General features: G+C 39.3%; 1 protein-coding gene across 11 annotated transcripts in view; it reads right to left on the minus strand.

Annotated features, from left to right (window-relative positions):
- The window catches only part of UTRN (utrophin), a 580332-nt gene that overhangs the window by 51128 nt on the left and 502077 nt on the right, over positions 1-27127 (minus strand). For all 11 annotated transcript variants that reach the window (XM_025204844.1, XM_025204843.1, XM_025204842.1 and 8 more), the window contains 3 exons: positions 22207-22364; positions 18684-18850; positions 13154-13265 (listed from right to left, as the gene is read on the minus strand). In XM_025204844.1, coding sequence (XP_025060629.1) covers positions 13154-13265; positions 18684-18850; positions 22207-22364 — 437 coding nt within the window. The remainder of the gene's footprint in view (positions 1-13153; positions 13266-18683; positions 18851-22206; positions 22365-27127) is intronic.

A 27127-nucleotide genomic window follows, 5' to 3' on the forward strand; every position in this document is an offset into this window, starting at 1 on the left:
ATAGTGGAAATATACATTTCCAAATTCTCTTATGCTAGCTTGACAATTCAGCAGTACTTAAACCTCATAATAATGTTTCATTATCAGTTATTTTCTAAAATATAAAGAAACTAAAAATGGGCTCATGAAATTATATACAAATTTTAAAAAGGAAAAGTTGATTTATTCAGAACTATGGTCAATTTATATGCAAAAAAAGAAAGCATTCACTTAACTAGCAGTAATGGCCACCTATTCTGGAGCAGAAGAGCACTAGCCTCCGATTCATTTTCCTTAATATTAGTGTTGGTAAGGAAGTATATTCTATTGATTCTATTCATAAAATAAGTGGCAATACCCTTCTCCCCACCCTGGCTTTGAAAAAAGTACCGTGGGAGACAGATGACTGAAATGAAGTATCAGTAGATTTCCTACTCATTGTCATTGATTTAATATTGCCCTAAAAAGGTACTATCTACCAAACAATTAAGGCACCCCTTCCTACACTATTTCACTTTTCCACCAGTGATGCCTTCTCCTCAAGTTACCTGATCTAATCCTATTTATTACTTGTATTGTAATAGTACCCTGAGGTTACAACTAAAAATAAAATTCTACAGTACTGGGTATTATAGGAAGATATAATAAATAGACAAGCCAGCCAAAGAGTAAAAAGGGAAACAGAGGTAATGAAGTGATTTGTCCATGACCATATAGCAGGTCACTTGACTGAACCAGGAAGCTTTCTGGCCTCCTGAGCCTCACACCAGTGTGCTACCTATGAGATCCCTAAAGCCTAAACATGCAAAGTTATAGCCAGTACTGACATCAGAGAAGCCTGTTCTTTCCTCTCCACTGATGCTGTCCTTTACAAACATATCAACATTTTTCCCTATTAAACATTTGGTACAAAAGCAGCAAAGGAAACACAAAAACACTTTTTAGGTGTTGTATAAGAATGAATATTCACCCCTGCCCTCCCCCCCCGCCAATTCCCAAAAAATAAAAACCCAAAACTAGAGGGAGGGAATAGCATATTTTTTTTTTAAACTTATACTGTTCCCATCTGGTCCACTTGTCACATTTTCAGCATTCTTTTAACTGTACTTCAAAATCAAAATGACCATTTCCTTCCAGTATCAGCTGTTCATTGAAGGCTGCAATGAAATCCATTGGTCCACATACTAGAAAGGCTTTCCAAACTGTTGTTTTTTTAGGTTTCTCTCTCCTACCCACCCACCCACAAAAAAGAATACAGTTAAATGAACCAGCATAATATATGGTATCACCAAATTTCTATACATTCTATTTTGGGAGAAGCATGTCAGCATAAAGTGCTGCTAAAGCTGATGGGCATCCCCAGTAAAAGTAGAGCTATGAAAGATTTTTCAATCTTGCAATTTTTTTCCATTAAGTACTATGGCAACCCAGATTCAGTCAGGCAAACCTTTCTTGCATTTTACTTTCCATTGTGAAAATATGTATCTCCCCATCCCACCTGTGCAAGTATTTTAATGTAAATCAACCTGAATATTTCATTATATCTTTTTTATGAAGCATCAAATGATTAAATGTAACACAGCCATGTGTGTTGGAAACAAGTTTCTGCATAGGATGCTGAAGAACAGCAGAGGGTACAATAAGCAGTAAAGTAGAGAAGCAAGATAATTTTGTAATTCTAAGGTGTGCAAGCCCCCCCAAATTGAAAGCAGCTGGGCTTATGAAAGGACTTCACAAGATCATTACAGAAAGCATCTGCTGTACTCACTGATGGTCTGAACAATGAACTCAAATCTAAAAAGGTTACTTATTTTCACACAAAATAACCTGGACAGATGGGAGTCTGCCACAAGGCCAATAAACTGAACTTCTAATTCTTGTGCATTATAAAAATAAATACCTTTTAATCTGGCAAACTGTTCTTCTGGGAGACACTTTTATTTGGTACGACAGCCTGGCCTAATTCTTTAAAAGGATCAATTTGATCAAGGGACAAGGGAGGGACGAAACGCACTAAATACTGATATCATATGTATGATGCGGGAATATTTTATACTAACTGTGAATAAGTCACACCTTGCAAGCTGCATTGGAGAAACAACTGAATACAATATACAATACAACTCAAATGGCAGCCTAGAGTGCAAGGAGATTTTTTTTTTCTGCCAAAAGAAGAGACAAAGAGGAGCTCTCAGATAAAATCTGCATTGAACCTACAGCAATTGTTTTGTACAGCTCCTTTATGACATGGCTTCTCAGCTCCTTCCGCTAATAAGCCAACTCCACAAAAGCCACAGCAATGACAGCAAGACCACCTTCAGAAGCTCAAACATATCCACAGTGAAAAACTAAGCCAAATAAATATTTTTCCAGTCTTGACTCAATTGCCTCAATAGGACCAAGTCCACAAAGGTGAGGCTGTATTTTTTGGCTGCGATGTAAAAAGGCTAAAAAGCTCTGTGACTAAGTCTTAAGGGGAGAATATGGAATAACTCAAAGGTCAGCATCAGCACATTTCAATACACAGCCAGGAACAAATGGAATAATACATCAAATAAACTGAAATGGATATAACACCTTAAAAACCAATAAAACAATCTAAACCTTGTCAGACTTATTTTGAAACCAACAAAAGGCCAGGAAACACTGAAAAAGAGCTTGCGAGTATAGATAAGAAGAAACTATGATAATGTTGCATGTTCTAATTTTTCAGAAAGAAGACAGTGCTTACGAGGAAAAACTACTACTATGGAACTAATATAATCAAACCTGAATATCTAAATTAAAAGATAAGCAGCTTTGCAATTCTTTTCCTTCAACATCAATAATATGGTGATACTGAAAATCATAGTGTGGTTTCCCATTCCCTCTGATGCACAGCTTGCTATACACAACATTAGAATTGCCCTGAAAGTCTTCTCTTTGCTGTGGTTTTGTACTGTGTCTAGGCACAATAGCATCCTGCCCCGTGGTATTGCTACAATATAAATAAACACCGGGCCAAAGCACTATACCAGTCAACGTATTCATGGGCCAGTGACTGAAAACATTCAGCATCTCCTAGAATCATAATTCACATGTCACACAAATATTCCCAGACAGTACCATATTTACTCATCTATGTCAACTCTGAATTTATGACTCCCCAATAATTGGATTCTGTATATGAAAAATTTATAAATTTTAGAATTTTCCAGGTATAGAATCTAATTATCAGAGAGCTGTCTTAAATTTGTCCTCCTCCCACTGCTGCAGCAGGGAAAATAGTGGCTGGGTGGTCAGGTGGCCCCCTTGCCTTCTGCCTCCCTTGCCACCCTCCCACCCCCAGCTCCCAACAGCCTGTCCCCCCTCCCCCCAATCTCTGCTCCCTCTCCTGCTGCTCCCTGCAGTCTCTGCTTCTCCCCCGCCAGTCCTTACCGTCAGACAGTACTTGGGCTCTGTTTCCTCTCCCTCCTGGACCACAGCACATGGAAGCTCATCCATTGCCAGGTCATGCAGTAGTGTCAGTCCTGCTGATTAGCTGGGCAGGAGACAGAGTTTCCATGTGCTCCATGCCTGGGAGGGAATCCAGCCCAAGTTGGATCTGAGCTGTGCCTGACAATAAGGCTAGGGACAGACATTACACACAAACTGGTTTAAGCGATCAGAAACTGGTTTAAACCTGTAACAGAACAGATGTCCAGTGCACATAAACCAGTTTGAAAATGGCTGAAACCGGTTTGAGATAAACCTGGTTGAATGTAGTATCAGACTTAACTGATTTGGGTCAAACTGATTTATGCAATGTCTGTCCCAGACCCCTTGCTGCTTTAAGTTAAACCAGACACTGCCAGTATCCCAGCATGCTCTCTGGGCTGGGCAGGGCTCTCTGCTCCACAGAAGGGCTGGCCCCTCTCCTTTGCTCCCTGGCTGAGATTAGCAGCTCTGGTAGAGATTTGCAGGCACAGCAGGGTCTGCTGGCTTCTTTATACCCTACCCCACCCCTCGCTGCTCAAGCAGGAAATCCCCCCCCTCCCTCCCATCTCCCACAACACGATCCTCAGCCCCAGGGGCCCTAGGCATGTGGTGTGCTAGCTAATGCCAAGAGGTATCTGTGTGTGTCTCTCTCCAATTTTATTGGGACAGGCAGGCAGAACAGGTCTTTTGGAGCTAATCAACAGATCAGCTGGTAAACTGTTTAAGAAGTTTGAACTAATGGAGAGAGGCCATTGTTTTGCTAATAAGATGATAAAGACTCTTATCAGGGTCAGAGTCAGAGCCACAGCAGCTGCATACCCTCCTCTGCCCCCCATTTTTATGTGCATCTAAAATGCTGATGGGGGGGGCTCATTTTAGATTTGAGTAAATATGATATTTTCAAACAACATTTCAAGTAGGCTTCTATTTTGTAATCTGTTCAGGTTTTTCTTGGTGATGCAGGGAGCTGCATATTGCTTCTTCCTTCCTATGCACTCCTACTCTTGCTACTAATCATACTGCTTCCTGGTTTCCTTGGAGTTTTCAACAGGAGAGAGCATACTCGCTCTCTCCTTGGGACTCTAAGGAAGGATTCACTGGTAGAGACTTAGATATTTGAATCAGTTCAGTCATTAGCCACTCTAATTGCATTCCTGTTCCAGAGCACTGTGCATTTACAAGTCTATGCAGGCAGATGATATGTATGTCCAGGGAGAAGGGAGGTTATGGATACCAACCACTTTCTAGATTGAAGAGAACACAGTGAATGAGGCAATGAACAAAGAATAGAAGACTCACTCTGTCAAACATGCACAGAAAGGATATAGAAAATAATAAAGTATTATTTTCTATATCCCTTCTGTACATGTTTGACATGTGTATTAATACTTATATTTAAGTAGTACCTAAGGCCCCAAACAAATTGGGTTGCTGACTGTGCCAGATACTGCACAAACCAAGTAAAAGATTGCACTAGAGGAAAGTATCGTATTGTATGTGAACATGAAATGGAGTTGGACTGCAAGAAGATCTACTGCTCCATGGTTCAGGACAGCCTCATTACTCACAAGTAGTAAAGCCAGTATTGAATTATTCCAGATAAGTAATTCCAAGCAAGCCTTTACAGAGCACCACAGCACTGTTCAGCCTCTATAACTGATGCACAGCTTTACAAAAAGTTCAGATTAGAAAGGATTGAGTGAGATTTGTTACCACTGGGTTTTGTACCCCTCTGCCTGTAAAATCAGGCACTATGCTCAGTCCAACTGGAGTGGATGGAAAAGAAAATAGTTATTTATTAGCAAAGTCTAACAATGAACTAAAATAACTTTTACATACGTAGGGGTGTTAGGATCCTTAGATACAAAAATGGTTATAAACTACATAATTCATAGGAAAGCTCTCCCATGTAGCTGTACAAGAAGTGAAAAGTTCTAATAGTGGAACTTAAGCCTCAGGGTCAGATATACTTGTAAGCAGTGTTTAAAGCTAAAATGTGCTTAAGTCCATTCCTGCACAGTACAGCACTTAAACATGTGCTTAAATCTCATAGCCTTTTTTTTTTTTTTTTTTAAGGTTGACTAATTTTAGTAAAGATAAGTTAGGAAGAAAACAAATGAAACTGTCAAAGGCGTATAAGAAGAGATTTTATCATTTTATCACTATGACCAGGCACTTCTGGAAGTGATGATTTTCAAATTTTTAGCTACAGTTGTTTCTTGCCAGTCTCTCACTTAGGATACAGACCAAAGAAAAGAGATACATTATGTCTTGCTGTGATTGAAAATGCTTTTTAAGAATATACCATACAAAAATCAATCTTTCTACGATTTCAAGAGCAACCTTTTTTTTTTTTTAATTTAGCAGAGAGGGTGGTGAACTGGTAGTAAGTAGACTGCTTAGGCCTAATATCTGAAAAACTGTTATACAGGTAGAGGGTGGGAAAGGGTACAACAGGCACTTTCATACAACTGCTTGGATTTGAAGACTTATTCTGAACAGCTATCCAATCTTAAGGAATAGATGAATCTCTGAACTCTGCAGCTGGAAATGATGTTGAAACAGTCATGTTCAACTGCTTTCAGCACACTTGTTATTTTTCTCTTTTTTCCATCCAACCAAGTAATCTTGGTAACAACACAGGGTCAGGCTTCACGCATCTATAAGCTTGTCAGGATGAAGGCAGTGTGAAGGAACCCTTTCCTGTGCCATTGGGTTGCTTCCAAAATACTTAAACATGCTGCTTAAATTAACAAGAAGGTAACTCTGCCTCCTCTGAATGTGAAGGACAATTAAGGTATTTTGGAGGATTGCTGTAGTGGAGGAATCTTAGGAGGCACAGTTCCTAGGAAGCTTTATTGTGTCTGAAGCATATTTTTCCCCTGGGGTCAGGCCAACATTTGACTAATAATCTCTGACATCTTGTGTATCATGTTATGAGTTTCTTCAGGGAAATAAAATGTTGGTCAGCTTCTTTGCAAGGTAAATGTCAACTACAATTATGAAAACAAAGGAGCAATCCTCAGAGAAAAGTGCATTTGAAATGTTACAAGAAATTCCTAAACAGAGACAAACTTGTATATTCTCACGTCATTTATGATAGCTCAACTTGTCAGGAGGAAGCTAAATTATAAAAGCTGCTAGTCACATACTGTAGGAAAAGTAATGAGAGAGTAAAAGAATTAGTAGTGATCTAACAGGAACAGAAGGTATTGAAAGTAACAGGAAGGGACAAACATTCCAAAAAAGAGTAAATGACCCCAAGCCTTACCCTACTTTTATCTGCCTCAATGCTAATGTCCATATACAATGAATCCATCTTTAATTTTTTTAGTAAGGTATGTGGATGGCCCTTGCTGAGATCACCACTTTTTGAAACACTGCTGTTGCTAAGTATCATATAGAAAATCTAACAGAATAAAGAATTTGGAAGCTGTGTCAGGGTCTCATGGAGGTATATGGCAGGAACAGGGTTAAGTTTAACTAATGGAATATGTGCCCCGCTCGCTGAACTCAAGCCACATGAAAACCCAGAGTAACAAAACCAGCCTTAGTAACTGCAGTAGGTACATGCTGTCAACCAGAGGATCCTATGGCCCCCATTCAACAAAACACTACAGCAGTTATTCAAGAGTTTTCCTGAACCAGGACCTAGATTCTGAACTGTGGGAAAGATCCCGAAATTCAGTGCTTGTCTCTGAAAATTCTGCAATTATGAGTTACCACTTTACAATTAGAATCATAGAATCACAGAAAATTAGGGCTGAAAGCAAGACCATCCCCAACTAGATCATCCCAGTCAAGGCTTTGTCTAGCCAGGTCTTAAAAACCTCCCAGGATGGAGATACCACCTCTTTTGGTAATCCGTTCCAGTGTTTTACTACCCTCCCCATGAGGGTAATATCTAACCAAATTATATTTCTCTGGTTTTTTTACATACTCTGTATGAAATGCTGAAGTAGTGCAGTCACATTAATTTCTATTTCTTAATGATGGGATGACTTCATTCAATGCTGTGAAATCTTACCTTCTTCCCACTTCATAGGCAAGAAGGGGGACATAACAGAAAGGTTATTGTGTCTGCTGGTGCTTCAAAGAAATATAATAGTTGGCAAAGCTGCAGTCAGTTATTAGCATAAAGCACTGGTTTTGAATGGCCTTCTATACATGTCTACTGGGCATTACAAAGTTGTCAATTTTGAAATAGTTTCTCAGCTCAAACTAAGTCAATGTAGCCATGCTGATTAAAAACCAACTAAGACTCTTGCCCCATGATTTTACTGTCAACTTTTTGAATCAGAATCTTAAAGCTGCTTTCCAAATTATCCTGATTGTTATTTATACTCTGAGTCAAGCCAGTGTCATAAACAAATCCCTTCTAACGCCTCCCTGATTTACTTACTGAACCATGATTGAAAGGTTTTTCTCAGTCAGACTTCACTCAAGATTGTAAATGTCAGGTTTATTTAGCAATGACATTTACATTTTCCTTAAATATTTAATGTAATGTTGAAATTAATACTTTAGTATCTTTAGGACACTAAGAGACACTAAGAGATGTGTTATGGGTATTCTAACTCAAGTGTTATTAGTCTGAGTCTTATTTGTCTACTGGGCCATGGAAAACTCAAGACCACTGTCAGTGGTCTTTGGATCAAGCCCATACACTCTACATAAATATCAAATATCATTCTTAATGTAGTACAGTACATACATTATCCGTGCCAGATATTTATGCTGCAATAACAACAGTCTACCTATGTCATGAGGCTGAAATCATTGCCTATTAATGTCCAAGAAATTGAGTTATTCCACTGTCTCCTCTCTCCTAGTGCTTTCTCTTTCCTCTCATCTTCCTACTTACCTTCTGCACTCACCTGTTCATTTCTCTCATTCTCCATTTTGACCCTACTATTGTACCCATCCAATTCCAAACTTCCACAGTATGGATGTATGCGTCTGGCTTCAAGCTGAATTCTTGCCTGAATATTGTTTCCCCTTCCACTGTTTTTTTTAAATGTTATTGTTCTTTTTAGAAAATAAACTTTTGAGGCCTGAGACATGTTTCATAAACTGATCCTGGTCCAAACCAGAATTACTGAGTATCACTTAAGTCTTGAATATTGTTCTTATTGCTACTAATTAAAAGTAGGAAGCTCTTATGTAATGCAAACCAGTTCAACACCCCCTCCAAATTAGTATGTTTTTTCACATGTCAAATTTGTTGCTTTAGGTTGAAGGGGTTAGGAAAGGATGTTATACCAGGTCCTACATATAGTACTGTGTGCCTAGTTGAAGTGCACGGTGGGGTTTTCCGTTTTTTCCCCCCCAGTGTATGTTTTACTAATGCAGCCAGAAGGATATCTTATTACATGGACCAGTGACCTCATTTGGCATGACAAACCATATGTTCTCACATTTGAATTTTCCATATATTTTAGACATTAATAAATACAAAGGAAATTGCTCTTCCATGATAGCAATGGGGAAGAGGAAACTTTGGCCAGGGAAACAGCTGCAATTTCATGCATCAACTTTGTTATGATTTCTGGTTAAATTGACCAAGAAGGCAAATAAGCTGACACTGACTATGACATTTAAGAAGAAAAGAAAAAGTGCAAAAGTAAAAGCCAAATGGAAAAAAAAACAACTTCCTTAATCCTTGATCCTTTCTAGCATCAATATTTTTATTTAGTTCAAAACAATGTAAATTTCCTTGCATTCTTTAGAGGGCATGGTAAACCCTGCTTTCCATAAAGCTAAAAAAATTAATGTCTAAATGTCAAACTTGAGGCACAGCATGATGAAAACTAGATGAGGATTCTGGCTATGATAATAAGATAGCAGGAAATTAGACTGTAACCAAACACTGCTTAAACATAATTGCTCTGTAGAGCAAAACTTAGCAGTGAAAGAAAAGAAAATGCATATTGAAAACATTTTGACTTTATGGATCCCAGCCAAAAAGGGAGGCATTCTGATATATTTATAAATGAATCCTACAGCTGCTAAGAGTCTTCATCATGGTCCTCGAAGGAAGCACATAACATAATTGGTATGGGGTGACTATGCAAACAAGATGAAGTAGTGTTAGCAATAACTTGATTATGTCAACAGGTATGTCCATATATTTGACTAAGCCCAGCAAACGCAAGATTTCTCAGAAGACAGATTTGAAGAGTGGTATGACAAAATGCCACCTGTGTTGGTGCACTGGGGATTAAATCAGGGACCCCTGGAGCTCACCTCTAACTGGTGGTTTAAGAGGGCCAAGGAAGAACAGCCACAAATGGAGACCTTTTCTGGAAGCTATATTTTAGGCAAACCAAAGTTAGTGGTGTCAACATCAGGATGACATTAATGCCCTAGCATATACAGGAGATGAGACTACATTGGGTGCTTAACCCCCAGCCTGTGGGCCAGATCTAGCCCCTAGTGCCATGCAATCTGGCCCACAGACTTGCCTATGGGTCTAAAAATTTGGCAGTAGGGAAGTGGCCAGAAAAGACCTTTAAAAATCTAGTCCAATGGTACTCAACCTTTTAGCCAAATGAGTGGTGTGGGACAGATCTGTGGTCTGGATTGGGCTTTATCTGCCAGGATCCCCTGCTTCTCCACTGCTGCCAAAATTTTGGACCTGTGGAAAGCCCCATGGGCAAGAAAGCATGCCTCTGCATACAAGGGTGTGGATCCCCATTCCAAAATCACAGTATGCAGGGCTGGGCAGGGAGCATGTGTTGGGAGGTGTAGGCTCCTGGGGACCAATCCTAGCATGCAAAGCAGCACAGGACCCCAGAAACCAATGCCAGTGCATGGGGGCTTATGCTGGCACGTTAGACCAGGCAGGGGGAGTACAGGGTCCTGATCCCGGCACATGGAGCCTGATCCCAGCATGCTGGGGTGGCACAGGGCCCAGGGCCTACCCTTCAGGGTGGGGCCCAGTCTGACACAGAGACCTGCCCCACACCACTCAACTGGCCAAAAGGTTGAGCACCACTGGGCTACGTGATTTAATGGTCCCTTCTGCCTTAAACTCTGCAAATCTGAAGTTGCAAAGAATATTACAGCACAAAACAACAATTTGAATGTTTTATGGTTGCCACATGGGCTTCAGAGAGTGCACACACATCACACGATGATACTTTCCTACTCAGTGGCCAAGCAGTACTGGGAGGAAGGAGAAATAAAAAGGCTTTTGTGTAAATAAGGATGCTTCTAAAAGATGCACCAAGTCAGAATATGAACTGGAACAGACTTTTTTCTTTTAATCATTCCTCTCTGTGAATAAGATAGATCAAATGTAGATAGATCAAATGTAAATCTGGGGAACAAAGTAACCCTATTGCTTTGTGTGCAAGAAACACAAAGTTGTCATATGACACTGCTTCAGAAAATGCATTTGGTGTTAATCTGAGCTGTTTCAAAAACACAGGAACAGCTCATAATAACTGCAAAATACAGACTCTGCTTCTAGTCACTTGTTTTAGGATGAAAAACTAGTCCTAACAGCATCTTCCAAAACTATATGAGGAAAAAACTGACTGATGACAACTGAAATAAAAATTCAATTTTTTCTGACAGTTAAAGGATCTTGTCAGCTGGATGAGAGAACAGGAACCAAGAAATTACCCAAGATTTGCCTGACTGTCAAAAATGGTCAAACTTCCTTTCAAACTATATCGAATATCTAAGGCCAAGAGTACACATATGCCTGGAGAACAGCACAGAAGGGGCTCTCTTTGTAAGTATAAAAACTTTAATTCAAACTACTTCATACCAGCAAGCAAGGATACTCTTTAGTATCAGAGCTCCAGGCTTTAAATTGGAATAAAAGACAACCCAATATTATTCCAGGGAAACTCAATAAAAACTATTAAGGAAGGTATAACAATATTAAATGTAAACCATGCTTTATCTTCAGAACATAAAATTCCAAAGCAAAAGTGCAAGTAACCATTATAATTTGCATAAGTATTAGTACATAGAAAATCTCATCTCCATTTGAAACTACTGGAGAATATTCATAGCTTCAATCATAGTCTTAACTCATACCTGGAAAAATTTAGCATTCAACATCAAAAATAAAAGTAGAAAATGAAATAGCAAAGATTTATTGTTTCAAAATATTTAACAAATGTGGGCAAAATATGGGGAAGACAGACAAAGACAAAGCTGTAGTTCTATTTTCCATCTTCCGATTTCAAAGGCTGATTTAAAAAAAATGTGTCTGGGTATTAAAACACAAAACTTGTCATTATGCACATGTAATTTTCCTTGGTTTGCAGTTCTATGCACAATTAACCATTTTTGCATGTGGAACTACATGCTTTCTGAAATAACAGAAATAAATTTTCAAAATACAGTCCTCAGTTACCTAATTAACTCCTACAAAAGATGAGAGGAGGAAAAAAAGAGGATAGAAAAAGAACAGTAATTACAAAACATTGTAAAAACTACAAATGGCCTAACAACAAAAGTATAGTATAGCATGAATGTAAGCTTTCTTCAAGCTCGTTTCTTTTATAAAGCTATAGCATTTGGAGTGCTAATTTGCCAACCAAATCCTAATATTAGTTTACAGAATTAATGAAATGAAATGAAATTTTATGCAACTCATGGATACGTCTGATTATAATGAAGCATTAATGTTACTCGATATAATTTGAAATCTGTTGAGAAAGATGCAGAACATGCAAAACAATAAGAAAATGTTGTTAATAATCTACTGCAGTCATTGTGAACAACCAGATAGATCTAATGTATTCTTGCTCTATGTCTTCCATTAAGAATCTCACACCAAACAGAGAAATAAACTATGAAAGAATGTAAAATTCAGACAAATTTTGTTCTTTGGGTTGTACACTTCTGGGAAATGTTTTTGATTATTTATATTCAAGATATAAATCAACCACTTATGTATGGCTTAGCTGAATTTATGTAGATGCAAAACATAATAAGCTATTAATTAAAACGTTAATCAGGAAAAACAAATACCAGAAGTGGTACTGTTTTATCAGCTTCTTAAGTTTAACAGAAAATATCTAGGAAACTGTCTCCATTGGAATCTCATGATTAATTAGTCATTAGGAAGATGCCAAATTGTGGAAATTAATTTTCCTAGCAGCTGCAAGAGAAATTCTCACATTGCTTCTTGGTGTGTTCCAATAGAAAAGTGGCTATTTTGTTTTAATTTCTCAGCTACAAACTAATTAAAAAATCCAAACAAATATTATGAATTTTGGAGACTGTTCAAGATATTTCCAACCAGACTTTGGTACAGCAGGTTATATATTGGGTCTGAACAAGCTATGTACCTTGAAAAAAAATTTAGGTTAGTTATGAGTATACACGTTTTTTATTATAATAGAAAGGCATAACTTTACTTGAACAGGTTTTCATCCTTCCAAAATCTGAATACGTTGTATGTATAGCTAGTTCAGTTTTCTCCAGTACAGAAAGTTTGTTTTATAAAAGTATATATCTAGTTACCTGTCTATGTAATGTTAGTATTCCATACTGAATACTTACAGCATCTGAAAGCCTACTACATAAAATCAGCAACAGCAAGTCCCCATTGGATTTCACAGAAAAATGATCAGAAAAAATGGTAGCCAATATATCCAAAACAGGCAGAATATCTACACATCAAAGTCTGCAAGAAACTGCAGCCCAGAAAGACCACAAAACTGTTAGAAACAGCCAGTAAATCAGTACTCACAGGTATACAATATTCCACCATTGGGTAATGTAATTTATGCCCTTTAGCTGTCCGGCCAGAAAAGAAACAGCTTTGGCAGACATCATAGTTGAAATGTTTCAGGCTCCGATACCTGTAGAGATGTTAAGCAAAGTGATTAAGAGCTCCCAAAGTTTAAATACTATTATTTACTTGCTGTTAAAGCTCAGAAGTTAAATTAGTTTTCTGTATCTGTGATCTTAAAAAACTGAAGAGGAAATTGCTTTTTGAAATGGGGTAACTTCATTTGAGTCAGATGCCTTTCAGCAAAAGCACTACAAGAAGACACTGGGTACATTTACATGTGCCATTAAGGTAACATGATAAAACTCGGGCGCAGCTCATACCAGAGTCAGCTGCTCCTGGGTGCAGTGTCTGCATGTGCACCTGGGAATGCAAAAGTTTGAACCCAGCAATCCTGGGTTGACAAGGGATCCAGAGGGTCAGCTCCAGGCGGCAGCATTAGGCAGTGGAAGGGCTGGCTGGGGCACAAGGGTGCTGAAGTGCAGGGCTAGGCAGGAAGCAACCCCTGTGCTTTAGCACCCTCATGCCCCAGCCAGCTTCTATCACCGTCTACGCATACATTTCAGCACACATAATTACTGTGCCATAGGGTAGTACTGTCCCAGATGGTACTATCCTATGGCAGTTTCAGTTAATTTACTGCACCCTAATACCAGTGCACATGTAGACAGTGACACTTTACTGCAGAGCCAATTAGTCAACTCTTCAGTAAAGCACACACTTTATATATGCACCCACTGAGTTTGTAAAGCTAAGGTCAGAAATCACTAGGTAAGTGCATGCATATATTACAGTAGGAGTTACTATACTCTATACATATACTATACAAAGAAGGCTTTAGTATAGCAGGATGCTGACCTATGGAGCAGCATCTGTTGCCTGTATATCTAAGAGTTTTTGGAACAGAAAGCATTGCAGAGTACAGCCACACAAGATGAAATAAGGGGCTATAATTTTACAATGTACTTCTAAAATTTCTTATAAAAATTTGCTATGTTTAGCTTAAAAAAACAAAGCATTTTTACACATGGAGGAGCTGCAGCACTGGACTCTTTGAAAACACCTGGTGCTGACACACGTGCAGTTGTATAAGCAGCGAAATGCACGTCAGCACGCAGAAAATGGTAGTGGTCCACTAAAACACCTTGAATGTGTTTTAGTTCAAAAGTGCATCGCTGCCATTTTCTCTGTGCTAACGCATGTTTCGCCACTTATACAACTGCAAGCGATGCAGCGAGGTGCACGTCAGTTAGCATGAGGAGCAGACTCGATTAATTGAGTCTGCTCTGATGCATCACCACATGAAAAGTATGTGTATAAAAGCCCATAGTATTACAGAAGTCCATCATAGCAATCTTTCTGCAAATATCCATTGTTTATTACCTCTTCCTTTGCACAGCAGCATAATTTAGAAACAGCAGTTAAGAGAGACAGAAAAAAGACAATATTGCAGTGCTAAATTTTGGATCAGGCACAGTAAGGGATTATGCATCAATAACCTTCTGATTACAATACTCCCCCTGCCCCTCCTTGCGGGCTGCATGTTCTAGGAGGGACTAGCAGCCAGCAGCAAATTCGAAAAGCAAATTACAACCCTCTCCTTTCCTCTCTTCCACACCATGCTATCTTGCCTGTACTGGTTAGTTAGCACAGGGGTGTAACTAAGGGTTCAAAAAACCTACTCACTCCTGTGGACTGATAGCTAAGGTTTAGAGGCCTTGTACAGGAGTGTAAGGAAGTTCTAACTTATCATTATGCCCCTGGGGTAGGGCGGGGGGTCAGTCTATGTCAAACTGGACCCACATTTAGTGGAAACTTAAGCAATCATGTGAACAAACGAGCAAAAAATAGTCTCCATCAATATGTTACATATCTCCTATGTGCAGTGATGCAAGGGCATGGATATTTATTGATATGCAGTATCAGAGTACTTAGGGTCTGCATTTATAACTCTTTTCTTTTCTTTTCCCTACGTTCTAAGACTTTCAAGCCACAAATTCCCAGAAGACAAGTCTGCAGTAGCAAGGCTTACCTGCAGAGGCAAAGCAGTGCCTCTCCAAAAGATATCAAATTCACCCAAGGAACCTTGTCTGCCTATCTCCATAACCAGGGCAGTCAAACAGTGCCTGGTGCAGCACCTACTCCTGCTGATTGTCACTATGATCAGCCTCCGCTATGGAAATGGCTGGTTTTGTGACTCCACAAAGACAGTGCTTGGGGCTGCTGCTCTGGTCGTCCCCCTCAGTTACTGATTATCTGATTTTTTGGCCCAGGTTGCAAGAAGCTAAAATGTAGCAGCAGACCTGGAATTTGGGATGTTATGACCAAGAAGCAAGGTTTTTTTGTGATATCTTTTCTTGTACTGAGCATAAAGTGGGGGGAGAACTGTTGGAGAGCTATTTCCATAGTTAATTTGTGATTTTAGGCTTGTGGCTTTCAATAATGAAAGCAGATGTTAACTAAAAAACACAGAATTCCTGCATATATATTAGGTGAGAAGAACACAGGCCTATCCTGTAGGAAACATTCTGGAGTAGAAATGAGATTGAGAGACTACCCATGTGCTGAGTGACATGTGGGTGCTCATCAATAATAAAAAGTCACGGCAAACAGCCTGCACCTGGAGTGGATTGTGTAACAGTTTAAAAACCTGAAATGGATATTGAAAAGATCTAGTTAAATAAAAAAACAACAAAAAGGGTCAGCTGAAATCTTAAGGGCTAACTTTGTCCTGGAGTCTATTTTTAGAGTTGTGTGACAACATGATCTAGTGTAGTATTTATGCCTCAGAATATGCTCCTATCCAGCAGAAAGCTAGAGACAAATGCACTCCATAGTGTTTAGAAGCACAGAAGCGTCACATTCCAGTTTGTCTAAATGCAGTATTTTCCTTATGACTAAGCTACAAGGCATAAGGACTTTCTCCCCCAACACTACCCCACTCCCCACCTCATCCTCTCTCTCCCCTATCTCTTGTCTTTTGTATTCTAATTTTCTCCTCCTTATGCCTCCTTATGAGAGGTGGTGCTCTCCCCTACCCTGGGGGTCTTCAAGAGGAGGTTAGATAAGCATCTAGCTGGGGTCATCTAGACCCAGCCCTCTTTCCTGCCTATGCAGGGGGTCAGACTCAATGATCTATTGAGGTCCCTTCTGACCCTAACATCTATGAATCTATGCTTTGCTTTCTGCATGTCCTTCCACAGCAGCTGATGAAGTGAAATTGGGATCACTAAAGTTTGTGCTCTTTATATGCATATATTATATGCATATACCTTATTAAGTAGTCTAGAAAGGCTCATATCTACCCTGCCTTTTGACTGACTTCAACTAACACAGCTAACTACCACTCTAAGCTGTAAGTGTCATTCTAGCTGAAAAGAAAGTTGGCTTTCACAGAATCATTAAATGGAGAACTAGAGCAAAAGAAGGTGCCATTAAATAGCGATGGAGAAAATAAACTCACTCACAACCACTACACTTTGTTAGAAAGCACCCAAGTTAAAAGAGTATTGTTCATCTTTAAAGTATACCTAATATTAAAAAGCTTAGATATGATACAGGTTTGAAGTGATCAAACCAGTTTCCTATTGTCATATAATCTTTATCATTCCCTACAACCTTTCCCAGCTTTAATGTCCTTGTCGGACATTTACTCACCGTGTAGGCAAACCCTGTGAAAGACGACGGGTATCTTTACACATACTCCAAGGTCGGGGAGGCATTTTAATTACAGTAGCTCTCAGGAGCCACTCTAATTAAAATGTCCACGATGCCTTGTGTATCCAGTGTGCCACACTTCAAAATGGTGGTAGGGAAGCTTGTTCGATGAGCTTTAATTAAAGTGCCCCTGCTGCCTTTTTAAACCATGGGGATGCTAAATACATGAGACACCAAAGCTGCTGGAGTGTTCTAATTAAAATGCTCCCGCAAACTCAATTAATTGAGTCTGTTCTGACACGTTCCAATTAGAACATGTTGGCACAGGCGTCAGGCATGTGTATAGGTGCCCTATAATTCTACAGATCGTTAAGTTGTGGCAGGGATTTCTATCCTTTTTTAAAAAAATTGGATGTACTGATGGTATAGAACACCCTTCATGATTTTGAATGGAATGATTTAATGAATTCTTTGTATTAAGAAATGTACAGATATAGCTTTACATTTGTGCGTAAACCACGTTAGCCTGGGTTTTTTTTTTAAGTCTATTAAATACAGTAACGCCAAACCTAAGTATTCTAAAACCAGGAATGAGGCCCACTAAAACTATGAAGCCATCTTAAAAATAATGATTTTGTTTTCTGGTGTCTGAACTGTTAGGGTGCACTCAAGCTATATTTTCAGGGTTGTCTAAGCAAGCATGGAGGTCAATACTGTACTTAAATGAGAGACAAGATCACTTGTCTCCAATAGATAGGGGCTTTCAAAACATTGCCATCTCCCTATTTGCTATGTTTAATTTTACTGTCTGGTAATTTAAGGTCCCTTTTCTTGACTAGGCTAGAAGGAAGCAGAAATCTTCACAACAGGGATGTTGAAGGAGTAAATATGTTAAAGATTCAGAGGCAAAGAAAACCTTGGCTTCATAGGTAATATGAGACAGAAGGCAAAGGAAAGCCATCCTACCTAACCACCCCACAATTACATAGGCATTTATCTGCCTTGTGGTGTATGACACATATGAAAGCAAGGTAGATGTGCACCTTATAGACTAACTAAATAAGATCAATATAGAGCCCAAGCTTTTGTGAACTCCAGCATCTGATGAAATCACAATCTGACAAAGTGTTCTCCAGTTCACAAAAGCTTAGGCTCTACACAGATCTTATTTAGTTAATCTGTATCAGGGTTGGGTAAAATAAAGCCCACAAGCCAGATCTGGCCTGCCAACTGATTAGATCTGACCCATAGGCGGACACCCACCAAGTGAATAGATCTGGCCCACAGGTAGGTGGCAACTCCAGCAGTCACATGGTGCTGAGTGGCTGGGGATGCTTCTGGAGTGCCATGTGCTCTCTCTCTCTCTGGGTTGGGGCTGCCACCAGTTTGGAAGCAGAAGCATGAAGCTGCCCACAGCTGTAGCACCCCTCCAAGTCCAGACCCGAGAGTTTCTGGCTGCATCCACCTAAGTCCACTTATTCTGTGTAAAGCATAAATATGAATATACATATTTTTCTTATTGCCCAGCTTATTTATTGTTGGTGTCTACAGAGCATATTCATACTTCATTCACTAGCAAGAAACCTAACAACCACTTTACTGGTATGCCCGACACTCATAGAATCTTTTGGAGTTTACCAATGCCAGTGCAAAGAGAGAGAAAATGATCTGAATCACGAGACCTAGGACATAGAAATAAGATCCAAATTCTGACTGTATTGTAGAGGGAAACCAATTTGCAAAGGAGAAAGCAAAGAGGTGAGAATATGTTTTTGTTTTTAAAAAAAAATCGGATTACATAAAACCCTATACACAATTTGACTCTTCTTACCTAAAGCCAACAATTGGGCATTCTTTACAGATGTTACATTTGGCCTGGTGTTTTGCTGTTTCTGCAGCTGCCACGCGGTGTAGAACTGGTAGCCATACCATAGACTGTGGTTCCAAATGCATCCAATCTATAAACTGCTTGACGCTAATTTCCGGCTTATTGAGATTCTGAGGAAGGAAACCCAAAGACAACAATAAAAACCTCAAAGATGCAGATTTCTTTTTCTATTTCATTTTAAACCAAAATTTAGCTCCAGCTCCACAAGTTAGCTCTGACCTTTTCCAGGTCAAGTCGCTGCACAACACATCGAAAAATACAAAATAAAAATGTTCCTCATTAAAGGTCAAACAGGAAAGAACAATCGAGGAAGTCCAGTTAAAAAAAGAAAGGGGAAAAATATTGAAGAGGGGAAAGAATATATAAAAAAAATGATGACCCATAACAAAAAATACGTTTAAAACAGAAGCACACCAGAAGTAGGAAATAGAACATTAATAGGAAGCAAATTTTCCACATCAGGAAAGGTATATTTGCTTACTAATATAAGGTGGGGCATTTCAGTGAGAAATCCTCAAGCAAAAGTTATTTAATAAAGCCTGAGCATACTGGGCATACTTTCTTTAATAAAGAAAGCCAATGAAGTTATTCTTTTATTAAGATGCTAAATCTAATTTAAAAATTAGATTAAAACAACACTAAAATGAAAACCTGCCACTTAACAGGCAGCTGATACAAGGAACACAGGGCAGCTAAAAATATCACAGTTGCAAGCAAACGTGCCACTGCATCCTGAACAGGTTGCAACCAATGGAGAAGCCTTGTTAAAGTGGAATTACATTAATCATATTTCATGTTCATAAGGATGTATTGGTGTTGTCCTGAGATCAGTGCAGCACTAAAATGAAACCCTGCCACTTAACAGGCAGCTGATACAAGGAACACAGGGCAGCTAAAAATATCACAGTTGCAAGCAAACGTGCCACTGCATCCTGAACAGGTTGCAACCAATGGAGAAGCCTTGTTAAAGTGGAATTACATTAATCATATTTCATGTTCATAAGGATGTATTGGTGTTGTCCTGAGATCAGTGCAGGACAAAGAAGACAGGACCTAAAAATATAACTTAATCCATACTGCATGATCAAAGTGACACCTGAATTCTTTACCAGTAAGCAGAAACATCAAGAAAAAGCTCTAACCTCCACTGAGAGTTTTCGTTTCACATGGCTAAAAATGAACAAGCTCTGACACATCATGCTGCAAGTATGTAAGCATTCTTAGAGAGCACAAACTGAACTTGCAAGGTCCAGCAGAGAAGACAGCTGTAATGTCAGAATGAACTTAACAATGATGCCCTACTCTGTGTTGTAAAGATTAGCTCGCCAGGTGGCCTTTGTATATATCTGAACAGCATCAAAGACAAATCAAGGATAGGACAGACCTCTGAGGGACCACACATTAAATCCAGTAGTGAGGCAAAAAAAACTCTTTTCCATCAGCTGAGTGCCCTCTTCTAGATGCAAACTGAGCCACTTGCAGCCAGGGGCAGACATATTAACAATATCTCTCATTCATTGAAACGGTGATATAAAAAAAGCTTATGAAACATCCAGTGTTGTTTAATTGACATATTGAACTCCATCTTAATCTAGCAAATTATTTGTGCCCTTAACTAAAACAGCCTCAACTCCAAAATAAAATCCAAAAAAACACAGGTGGAATACCACTTCGACCTTCTGAGAATGGTTTAACCCTGCCAAACCTTTCAAAACTCAGAATTGATAACGAAGGGATAAAACAAACACCTACCACTGGGGAAGTCCTGGAATCTGCTACTGAAACGGGTGAAAGGAGAGATGTTGCTTCTCTTAGGGGGGCTCCCTAATATTCTCTTCCATAGGATTTAATAAAATCACAATACTATTAAATGTCTAACATACCACTTAAGTATCTTAACCATGGTGACTTTTTAAATCCCTGTAAAATTCCTGACATTGCTCAGAGGCAGCCACATTCACAAAAATAATTAATGTAACCAACACAATTATCACCATAGAACAGACATAGCCTTGGGCAACCTTTACAACTTGTGAACTTGGTTGTGTTCCATTCAAATTCTCATTTTTCCATTCTCATTTCTCCAATCTTCCCTAAAAAAGGCAGACATTCCCTGCAGCCTGATTAATCCCCTGCATGTAGCATGAAGCTGAACTGCAGGCAACTAGAAAGCCCTGTTCTATGATCTGTCTGTTGCATAAAGACTCCAGACATGTAAATGACTACGTTACACACATTGTGAAATTGCCAGCTCCCTTGTCAAAAACCTAACACTAAGTAATTTCCTGATGTGCAGGGTCAAAATTACTATCAACAACACTCCCCTGCACTGCTGAGATCAACTCTTGTTCCAACAAGGGAAATCATGTTGTTCTCAGACTATAACTTGCCTAGAAAATGTAAATCAGGATAATTAACTACTACAAAAAGTTTTAACAGGGTTGTGGGCTGCCAAGACTGCAATAAATATAAGTTTCAAAATACTTTCAAATACAATCCGAGTCATTGATGTTTTCCTACAGTGTTAAGTGAGTTATAGAAGCTCCATTTTAACCACATCCTTAGCAGCCTGCTTATCAGAATATGTACATTTCTGATTAAAACTTAACTCACAAATCACACTTTTAAATATTTGTTCTGCTTTTATGTGCACTTCATTTAAAAGGAAAGTTCAGGACTGCCCTGGGCTTTCCAGCTTGGCCACTATGTAGATAATATCACAGTATATTGGGTGCTTGTAGATGTGTGGGGAGGTTCTCTGACATGTTGTAATTACAGTGCGTGGGAGCAGATTTGATTAATCAAGTCTGCTGGAATGTGCTAGTTAGTATGCTCCAGCAGCCTTCACATCTCATATATTAGCATCCCTACACTTCAGAATAGTGGCAGGGGCACTTTAACTGAAGCTCGTTCAATGAGCTTTAGTTAAAGTGCCCCCACTGCCATTTTGAAACACTGGAATGCTGATACATGAGCTGCAGATGCTTTAGAGCGGCTCTTGGAGCTGCTCCAATTAAAGCAACACCTCCACCCCTAGAGCACATGTGCAAATGCCCTTTGATGTTTTTTACATACATCTTATGAAGAAAGCACAGCTTTTTTTTTTTTGTCTAAGTGAAGTAAATAAATAATTTAAAAAAACGATCAGGGAGGTTAAAATCTAAGGCCACACTTTTAAACCTCCATTGCCTAAATTTAGGGACCAAAGCTCATAATTAAGGGTGTAAACAGAAGTGGTAGGATTTTCAAGCTGATAAGAGTGGTTGCAGCTCCCACTGATGACAGACAGCACCCTGCATTGTATACAAGCAAGAAATCAAACTCTATGTTATGTAGATCATGAGAGAGAGAGATCTGTTTTAGATGATTTATTGTTGCAATTTCTGAATGTATAAAATGTTTTAAAAAGGCAGAAAAATAAGCAGATACACATCAATATATGGAGAAAAGCCATTGGTGATCTTACCTGTTGAAAGCAGCTACGAACACTGGGCTCAATATTACTGCCACCAAAAGCTGCTACTTCTCCAAGTTGCCGGGGGATCTGGATGGCATCATGAAGAAGGAGGCCAAGCTGTCTCTGGTCACACATTTCTGAAGGCCCTGCCACTTCCTTAAAAAGATCTGTAACAGATAATAGACACTGGTTCATATGGAAAAGTCATGTTAGTCTCAGTCTGCCCTCTCTTCCTTTAATTTATTTCTGTTTCCTACTCCAAATGTAATTACTCTGGGCCCTACTGCAGCTTCACCTACAATGGTTTTACCAGAATGTAGCTGAATAATGTTAATAGAGTTGTTCCTGACTTAGGTTAGTGCAACTGAGAACAGAATTCAACTCAATAAGTGTAGATTATATTGCTACTTAACACTTGCACTGTTTTCTATATTACCACTGGAGTAATTCAATACATCTGACATCAACATCCCATTCCATTCTAAAACTGGACCTATCAGTAAAGTAGTTGAGAGTGGACGCACACTTGTATCTGAACTGAGAGAAGAAGAGAAGTGTACATCATAGCTGGTGAATGAAAAAGTTTAAGATGAGAGCACCAAGAAACTTCTTGCTTGTGACATTAGTTACACAAACCTTTCCCTTGACATACAGCCTCACCACTGATCCCATTTTTTTTTTCACTTTCTATCCTCCTAAGCCACAAGTCAAGATGCTGTGGAGCATCACAGAGTACTGGAGTGGTTGTGAGAAAAGAAAAATTCTGCTAAAAGGTCAGGAAAATCATCCTGATAGTATGATTGACTGGGCAGTGGAAGCACTGGATAGTACTCCTCTTGAATCATACAAAATCAGGTGACACGAGATCTATGAAATATTTTGTACGAAATAATTTTGCATCGACTATAGGGGATGGATTAGATGTAAACCTGGCAGGACTATTCTATTTCTCTTTTATACAAGATCCACCCCCCTGGACATAATTGCGTTAGTTGGAAGTTTTTGCCTAAATGATAAGCTGGAAAACTGCTACCAAGATGGATATTTAAATTATTATTAAAACTTGAGAGGTAACAGCTGCCAAAAAAAATTGAGCAGTGAACAAATTTAAGAAGTATGTTCCCCAGGTGTTTGAATTCAGGTTCAGGAAGTGTACTGTTTTGTATAAGTTCATTTTCCTACAGTGTGTAATTGAGTTGTGGACCTAATTGCTACAAGATATTGTAGAGACCTGTCATTTAAACATGGTTCAAAAGAGGATTGGACAAACTTAGGCAGGATAGGTGCTGTCACAGATATTGAACATAATAGTTAGGGGGTACAACCTACAAGTCAGGACTTCCCAGGCCTCTGAATGCTGGAAGCTGAACAGAATGAAGGCAGAGGAAAGATCAGTCTGGAAAGCCCCTCCTTAGCATCTGCTCTCTGTCTCTATGAGATACATGATCTGGCCTGATGGATTTGTGGTCTGACCCAGTTCTTATATTCTTTATTAGGCAAAATAAGAATAAAATAAGAAAGCTTGAATTAAGCAGAAGCTATCATCAGAGCAGTGCTGAAATGATTATCTGGCTCACTTTGGTATTCAAGAACAGTCAAAATTCACAGCAAAGCTCAGCAGTAGGTTTACAGATCCACCTACGATAAAGACAGTACTTCTTAAACACTGATTTTTATTAATGCATCTCTTTTTTGCATTTTGAATTCCAATCTGGAAAATCTGTGACTCCTTTTTTTCTTTCACAATCTTTAGTTCAGTTTCTGATCTCTACAGTTCTGTACTTCCAAATTCAGTCACTCTGACTAATCTCACATCACAATCTTTTAAACATTGACTGTATATATCTTAGAACCTCATTTAATATTTTACTACAAACACAACAAGCACTGGAAATAAATGTTGTTTTCCTCCTAGTTGTGCTTAATGAACCTCTGTCCCCTATTCTGTACTTAAATTGAGGTATTTGATACTTTATAGTTTGAGAAAATCCATTTATGTAGATTCTTATTCTCTTTACCTCTATTATCAAAATAGGCAATAGTAGTTTTGTAAGGACAATTAAAAATCCAAATTCAACAGCATTTCTGATGGCAAAGCACGTAGAACCTGTCCACATGTTTCAAACACTTTTCATTGCTCTCCTTTCTTCCTTTTAAATTATTGTCAACTCCTTCTTCATTGGGAAAAATGCTTTAAAACTGTATCATCTAGGGGAAAGCAGATACAAACTAATTTATTTTATTGAAACCCCCCCCCCTATTTATCAAACAAGCACCTTTCATGGGGTGGTTAGCCCTTAGCACGAGTGAGATAAAATCACTGCCAAGAGCACTGGTGTTGCCTGGACTGTGCTTGTGTTACCAGCCATATCCCAGGTATTCAGTCCCAGGCAATTTCTTGAGAACTGCAGTGGTTTTTGCAGCAACCTGCTGATAGTGTTTCCACAGGAGAAGAGAAACTGATTAATTGCTCACAGAGGATCCCACAACTCCACAGCATGCTTACAGAGCATCCCACAACTCCTCCAAAATACACTCTGAAGGATGAAAAACACAAAACTAGAAATGAAGAGGAAGCCTTAAGCTAATTTGAAATTTGAGGCCAGGCAGGACTAAGTATGTGCTTTATCGGAAAAGACTCTGAAAAAAATATCACAGCTGATTGGCACCTAGTATCTCATTCCAACTATAAGGCAACTTTTTTCCCCCTCCCAAAAAGAATCATAAAAATCACAGCTGACCCATATGTGGGACTGTCTATAAGCCTAGTAGGAACGATACAGTAGTGCACAGAGTATGCACAGAACACATAAGGGTTGTAGAGAAGAGGATCCTGCATGGTACTTTTAAGGATTCCACACAGCCACCTGTGGCAGAGTGGTAGAGGAGAGGACAATCCCAGGCTAACCTGTGTTCTGCAAAGGATCATCTATTTTGGTCTGACTGCAACGGAGTAACGGGATGAAACCGCCTGGAAATGCCACAATGGCTAAGTGATGCCCAGAGATCAATCTGGTCTGCTCCATAAGAGTGGAGGACAGACAAGGGTAGGAGCTCAGAAATTCTAAGAGGTAGGAGGGGACTTTCAAACTCTATCTCCAATGCAAGGATCATGGAGCTTGGAAGCCTGGAGTCCTGAGCTCTGGAGCAAGTCACCCCTAAGAGCCACAGAGCCATGAGGTGAGCAGGAAGGAAGAAAAGCACGCAATTTCAGCATTGTGGATGCTCACAAAAATTAAAATGGGTTGAAATGTTCATAGATTCACAGATGCTAGGCTTGGAAGGGACTTCAAAGGATCATCAAGTCTGACCCCCTGCCAGTGGCAGGAAAAAGTGCTGAGATCATGTGACCCCAGCCAGGTGCATGTCCAGTCTTCTCTTGAAGACCCCCAAAGTAGGAGACAGCACCACCTCCCTTGGAAACCCGTTTCAGATTCTGGCGACCCTAACTGTGAAGTTCTTTCTGATGTCCAACCTAAATCTACTCTCTCATCAGGTTGTGGCTGTTGTTTCTGGTTATTCCAAGGGGTGCTCTGGTAAACAGAGCATCTCCTATTCCCTGCTGCCCCCCCTTTCCCTCCTGGTGAATTTGTATACTTCCACAGGATCCCCCCTCAGCCTTCTCTTACAGAAGCTGAAAAGGTCCAGGTCCCTCAGTCTTTTGTCATAAGGCCTCCCTGCAAGCCTCTAACCATGCGAATGGTTCTCCTCTGGACCCTCTCAAGGTTGTCCACATCCTTGAATTGCAGCGCCCAGAATTGGATGCAGTACTCTAGTTACAGCCTGACCAGTGCTGCATATAGAGGGGGAGCATCACCTCCCTGGACCTGTTTGTGATGCACCTACTAATGCATGACAAAGTGACGTTAGCTCTGCTAATTACATTGTCACATTGATGACTAATATTCATCTTGGAGTTGACAACGACTCCAAGATCTCTTTCTGCTGCTGTGCTGCTGAGAAGGTCATCCCCCAGCCTACAGGTATGCTGGTGATTCCCTCTCCCTAGATGCAGCACCTTGCAGTTGTCCTTGTTGAACTGCATCCTATTGTTCTCTGCCCACTTCTCTAACCTGTCCAGGTCTGCCTGGATTCGGTTTCTTCCTAATAGTGTGTTTGTTTCACCCCATACCATAGTTTGGTGTCATCTGCAAACTGTTGTTGTGGTTTTATTTATTTATTTTTATTGTGGATTGTATATCATTTGAAAAAAAGGTTTATGATTATGACCCTGACTATTTCTAGCGCTAAACTAGAAATATACCTGAGGTTAAATTAGAAGGATTAAAAAGTAACAAAATGTGTAATTCTTCAAAAACGCAAGCTACCTGAATGCACTTTGCTCATGTATTTAGGAGAGTTTAAATCTGACTGGACCCCTGCACGAAGGTGTAACTATAATCAGTCATTTTCTCACTTCCCAACATCCCTCAATAAATTAGGAAAATGTAGGCTTGGAATTCCCAAAACCAAGGCCATTTGGATCTAGGGTTTTCAATATGCATGTTATATGAGTTTTGGGTCCAGAACTGCAGTTCAAATCTGTGTTTTGAATAAGGGCCTTTCCTTGTTTCAGTCTGTGATCAGCTTCTATTTACATTAAAAAACATTTGTTTCACTGCATATTGACATGGACTTTTAGGCTGAAGACAATATGGTGAGACTTGGACAAAATTATCTTTGAAACAGAGGATCCCTTTTTTTGTTTTACTGTTTTTAGTTAATTTAACTCTTCAGGTTCCTTCCACAATTATTTAATTCCCTATAAGATTTTATCAGGGTACTACCAATTCAAGGACAATATTTGTAGTCATCACCTTATATTAAAGGAAACAAATATTTTCCTAAAAATTAACTCTGGAAATGTGTGATTGCATTATAACTGGAAAAATGCAGTAGAGTAGACAGGAGGCAGATTATCACTCCTGCT

Source organism: Alligator sinensis, unplaced genomic scaffold (assembly GCF_000455745.1).
Source record: "Alligator sinensis unplaced genomic scaffold, ASM45574v1 scaffold153_1, whole genome shotgun sequence".
In the NCBI taxonomy this organism is placed as follows: Eukaryota; Metazoa; Chordata; order Crocodylia; family Alligatoridae; genus Alligator; species Alligator sinensis.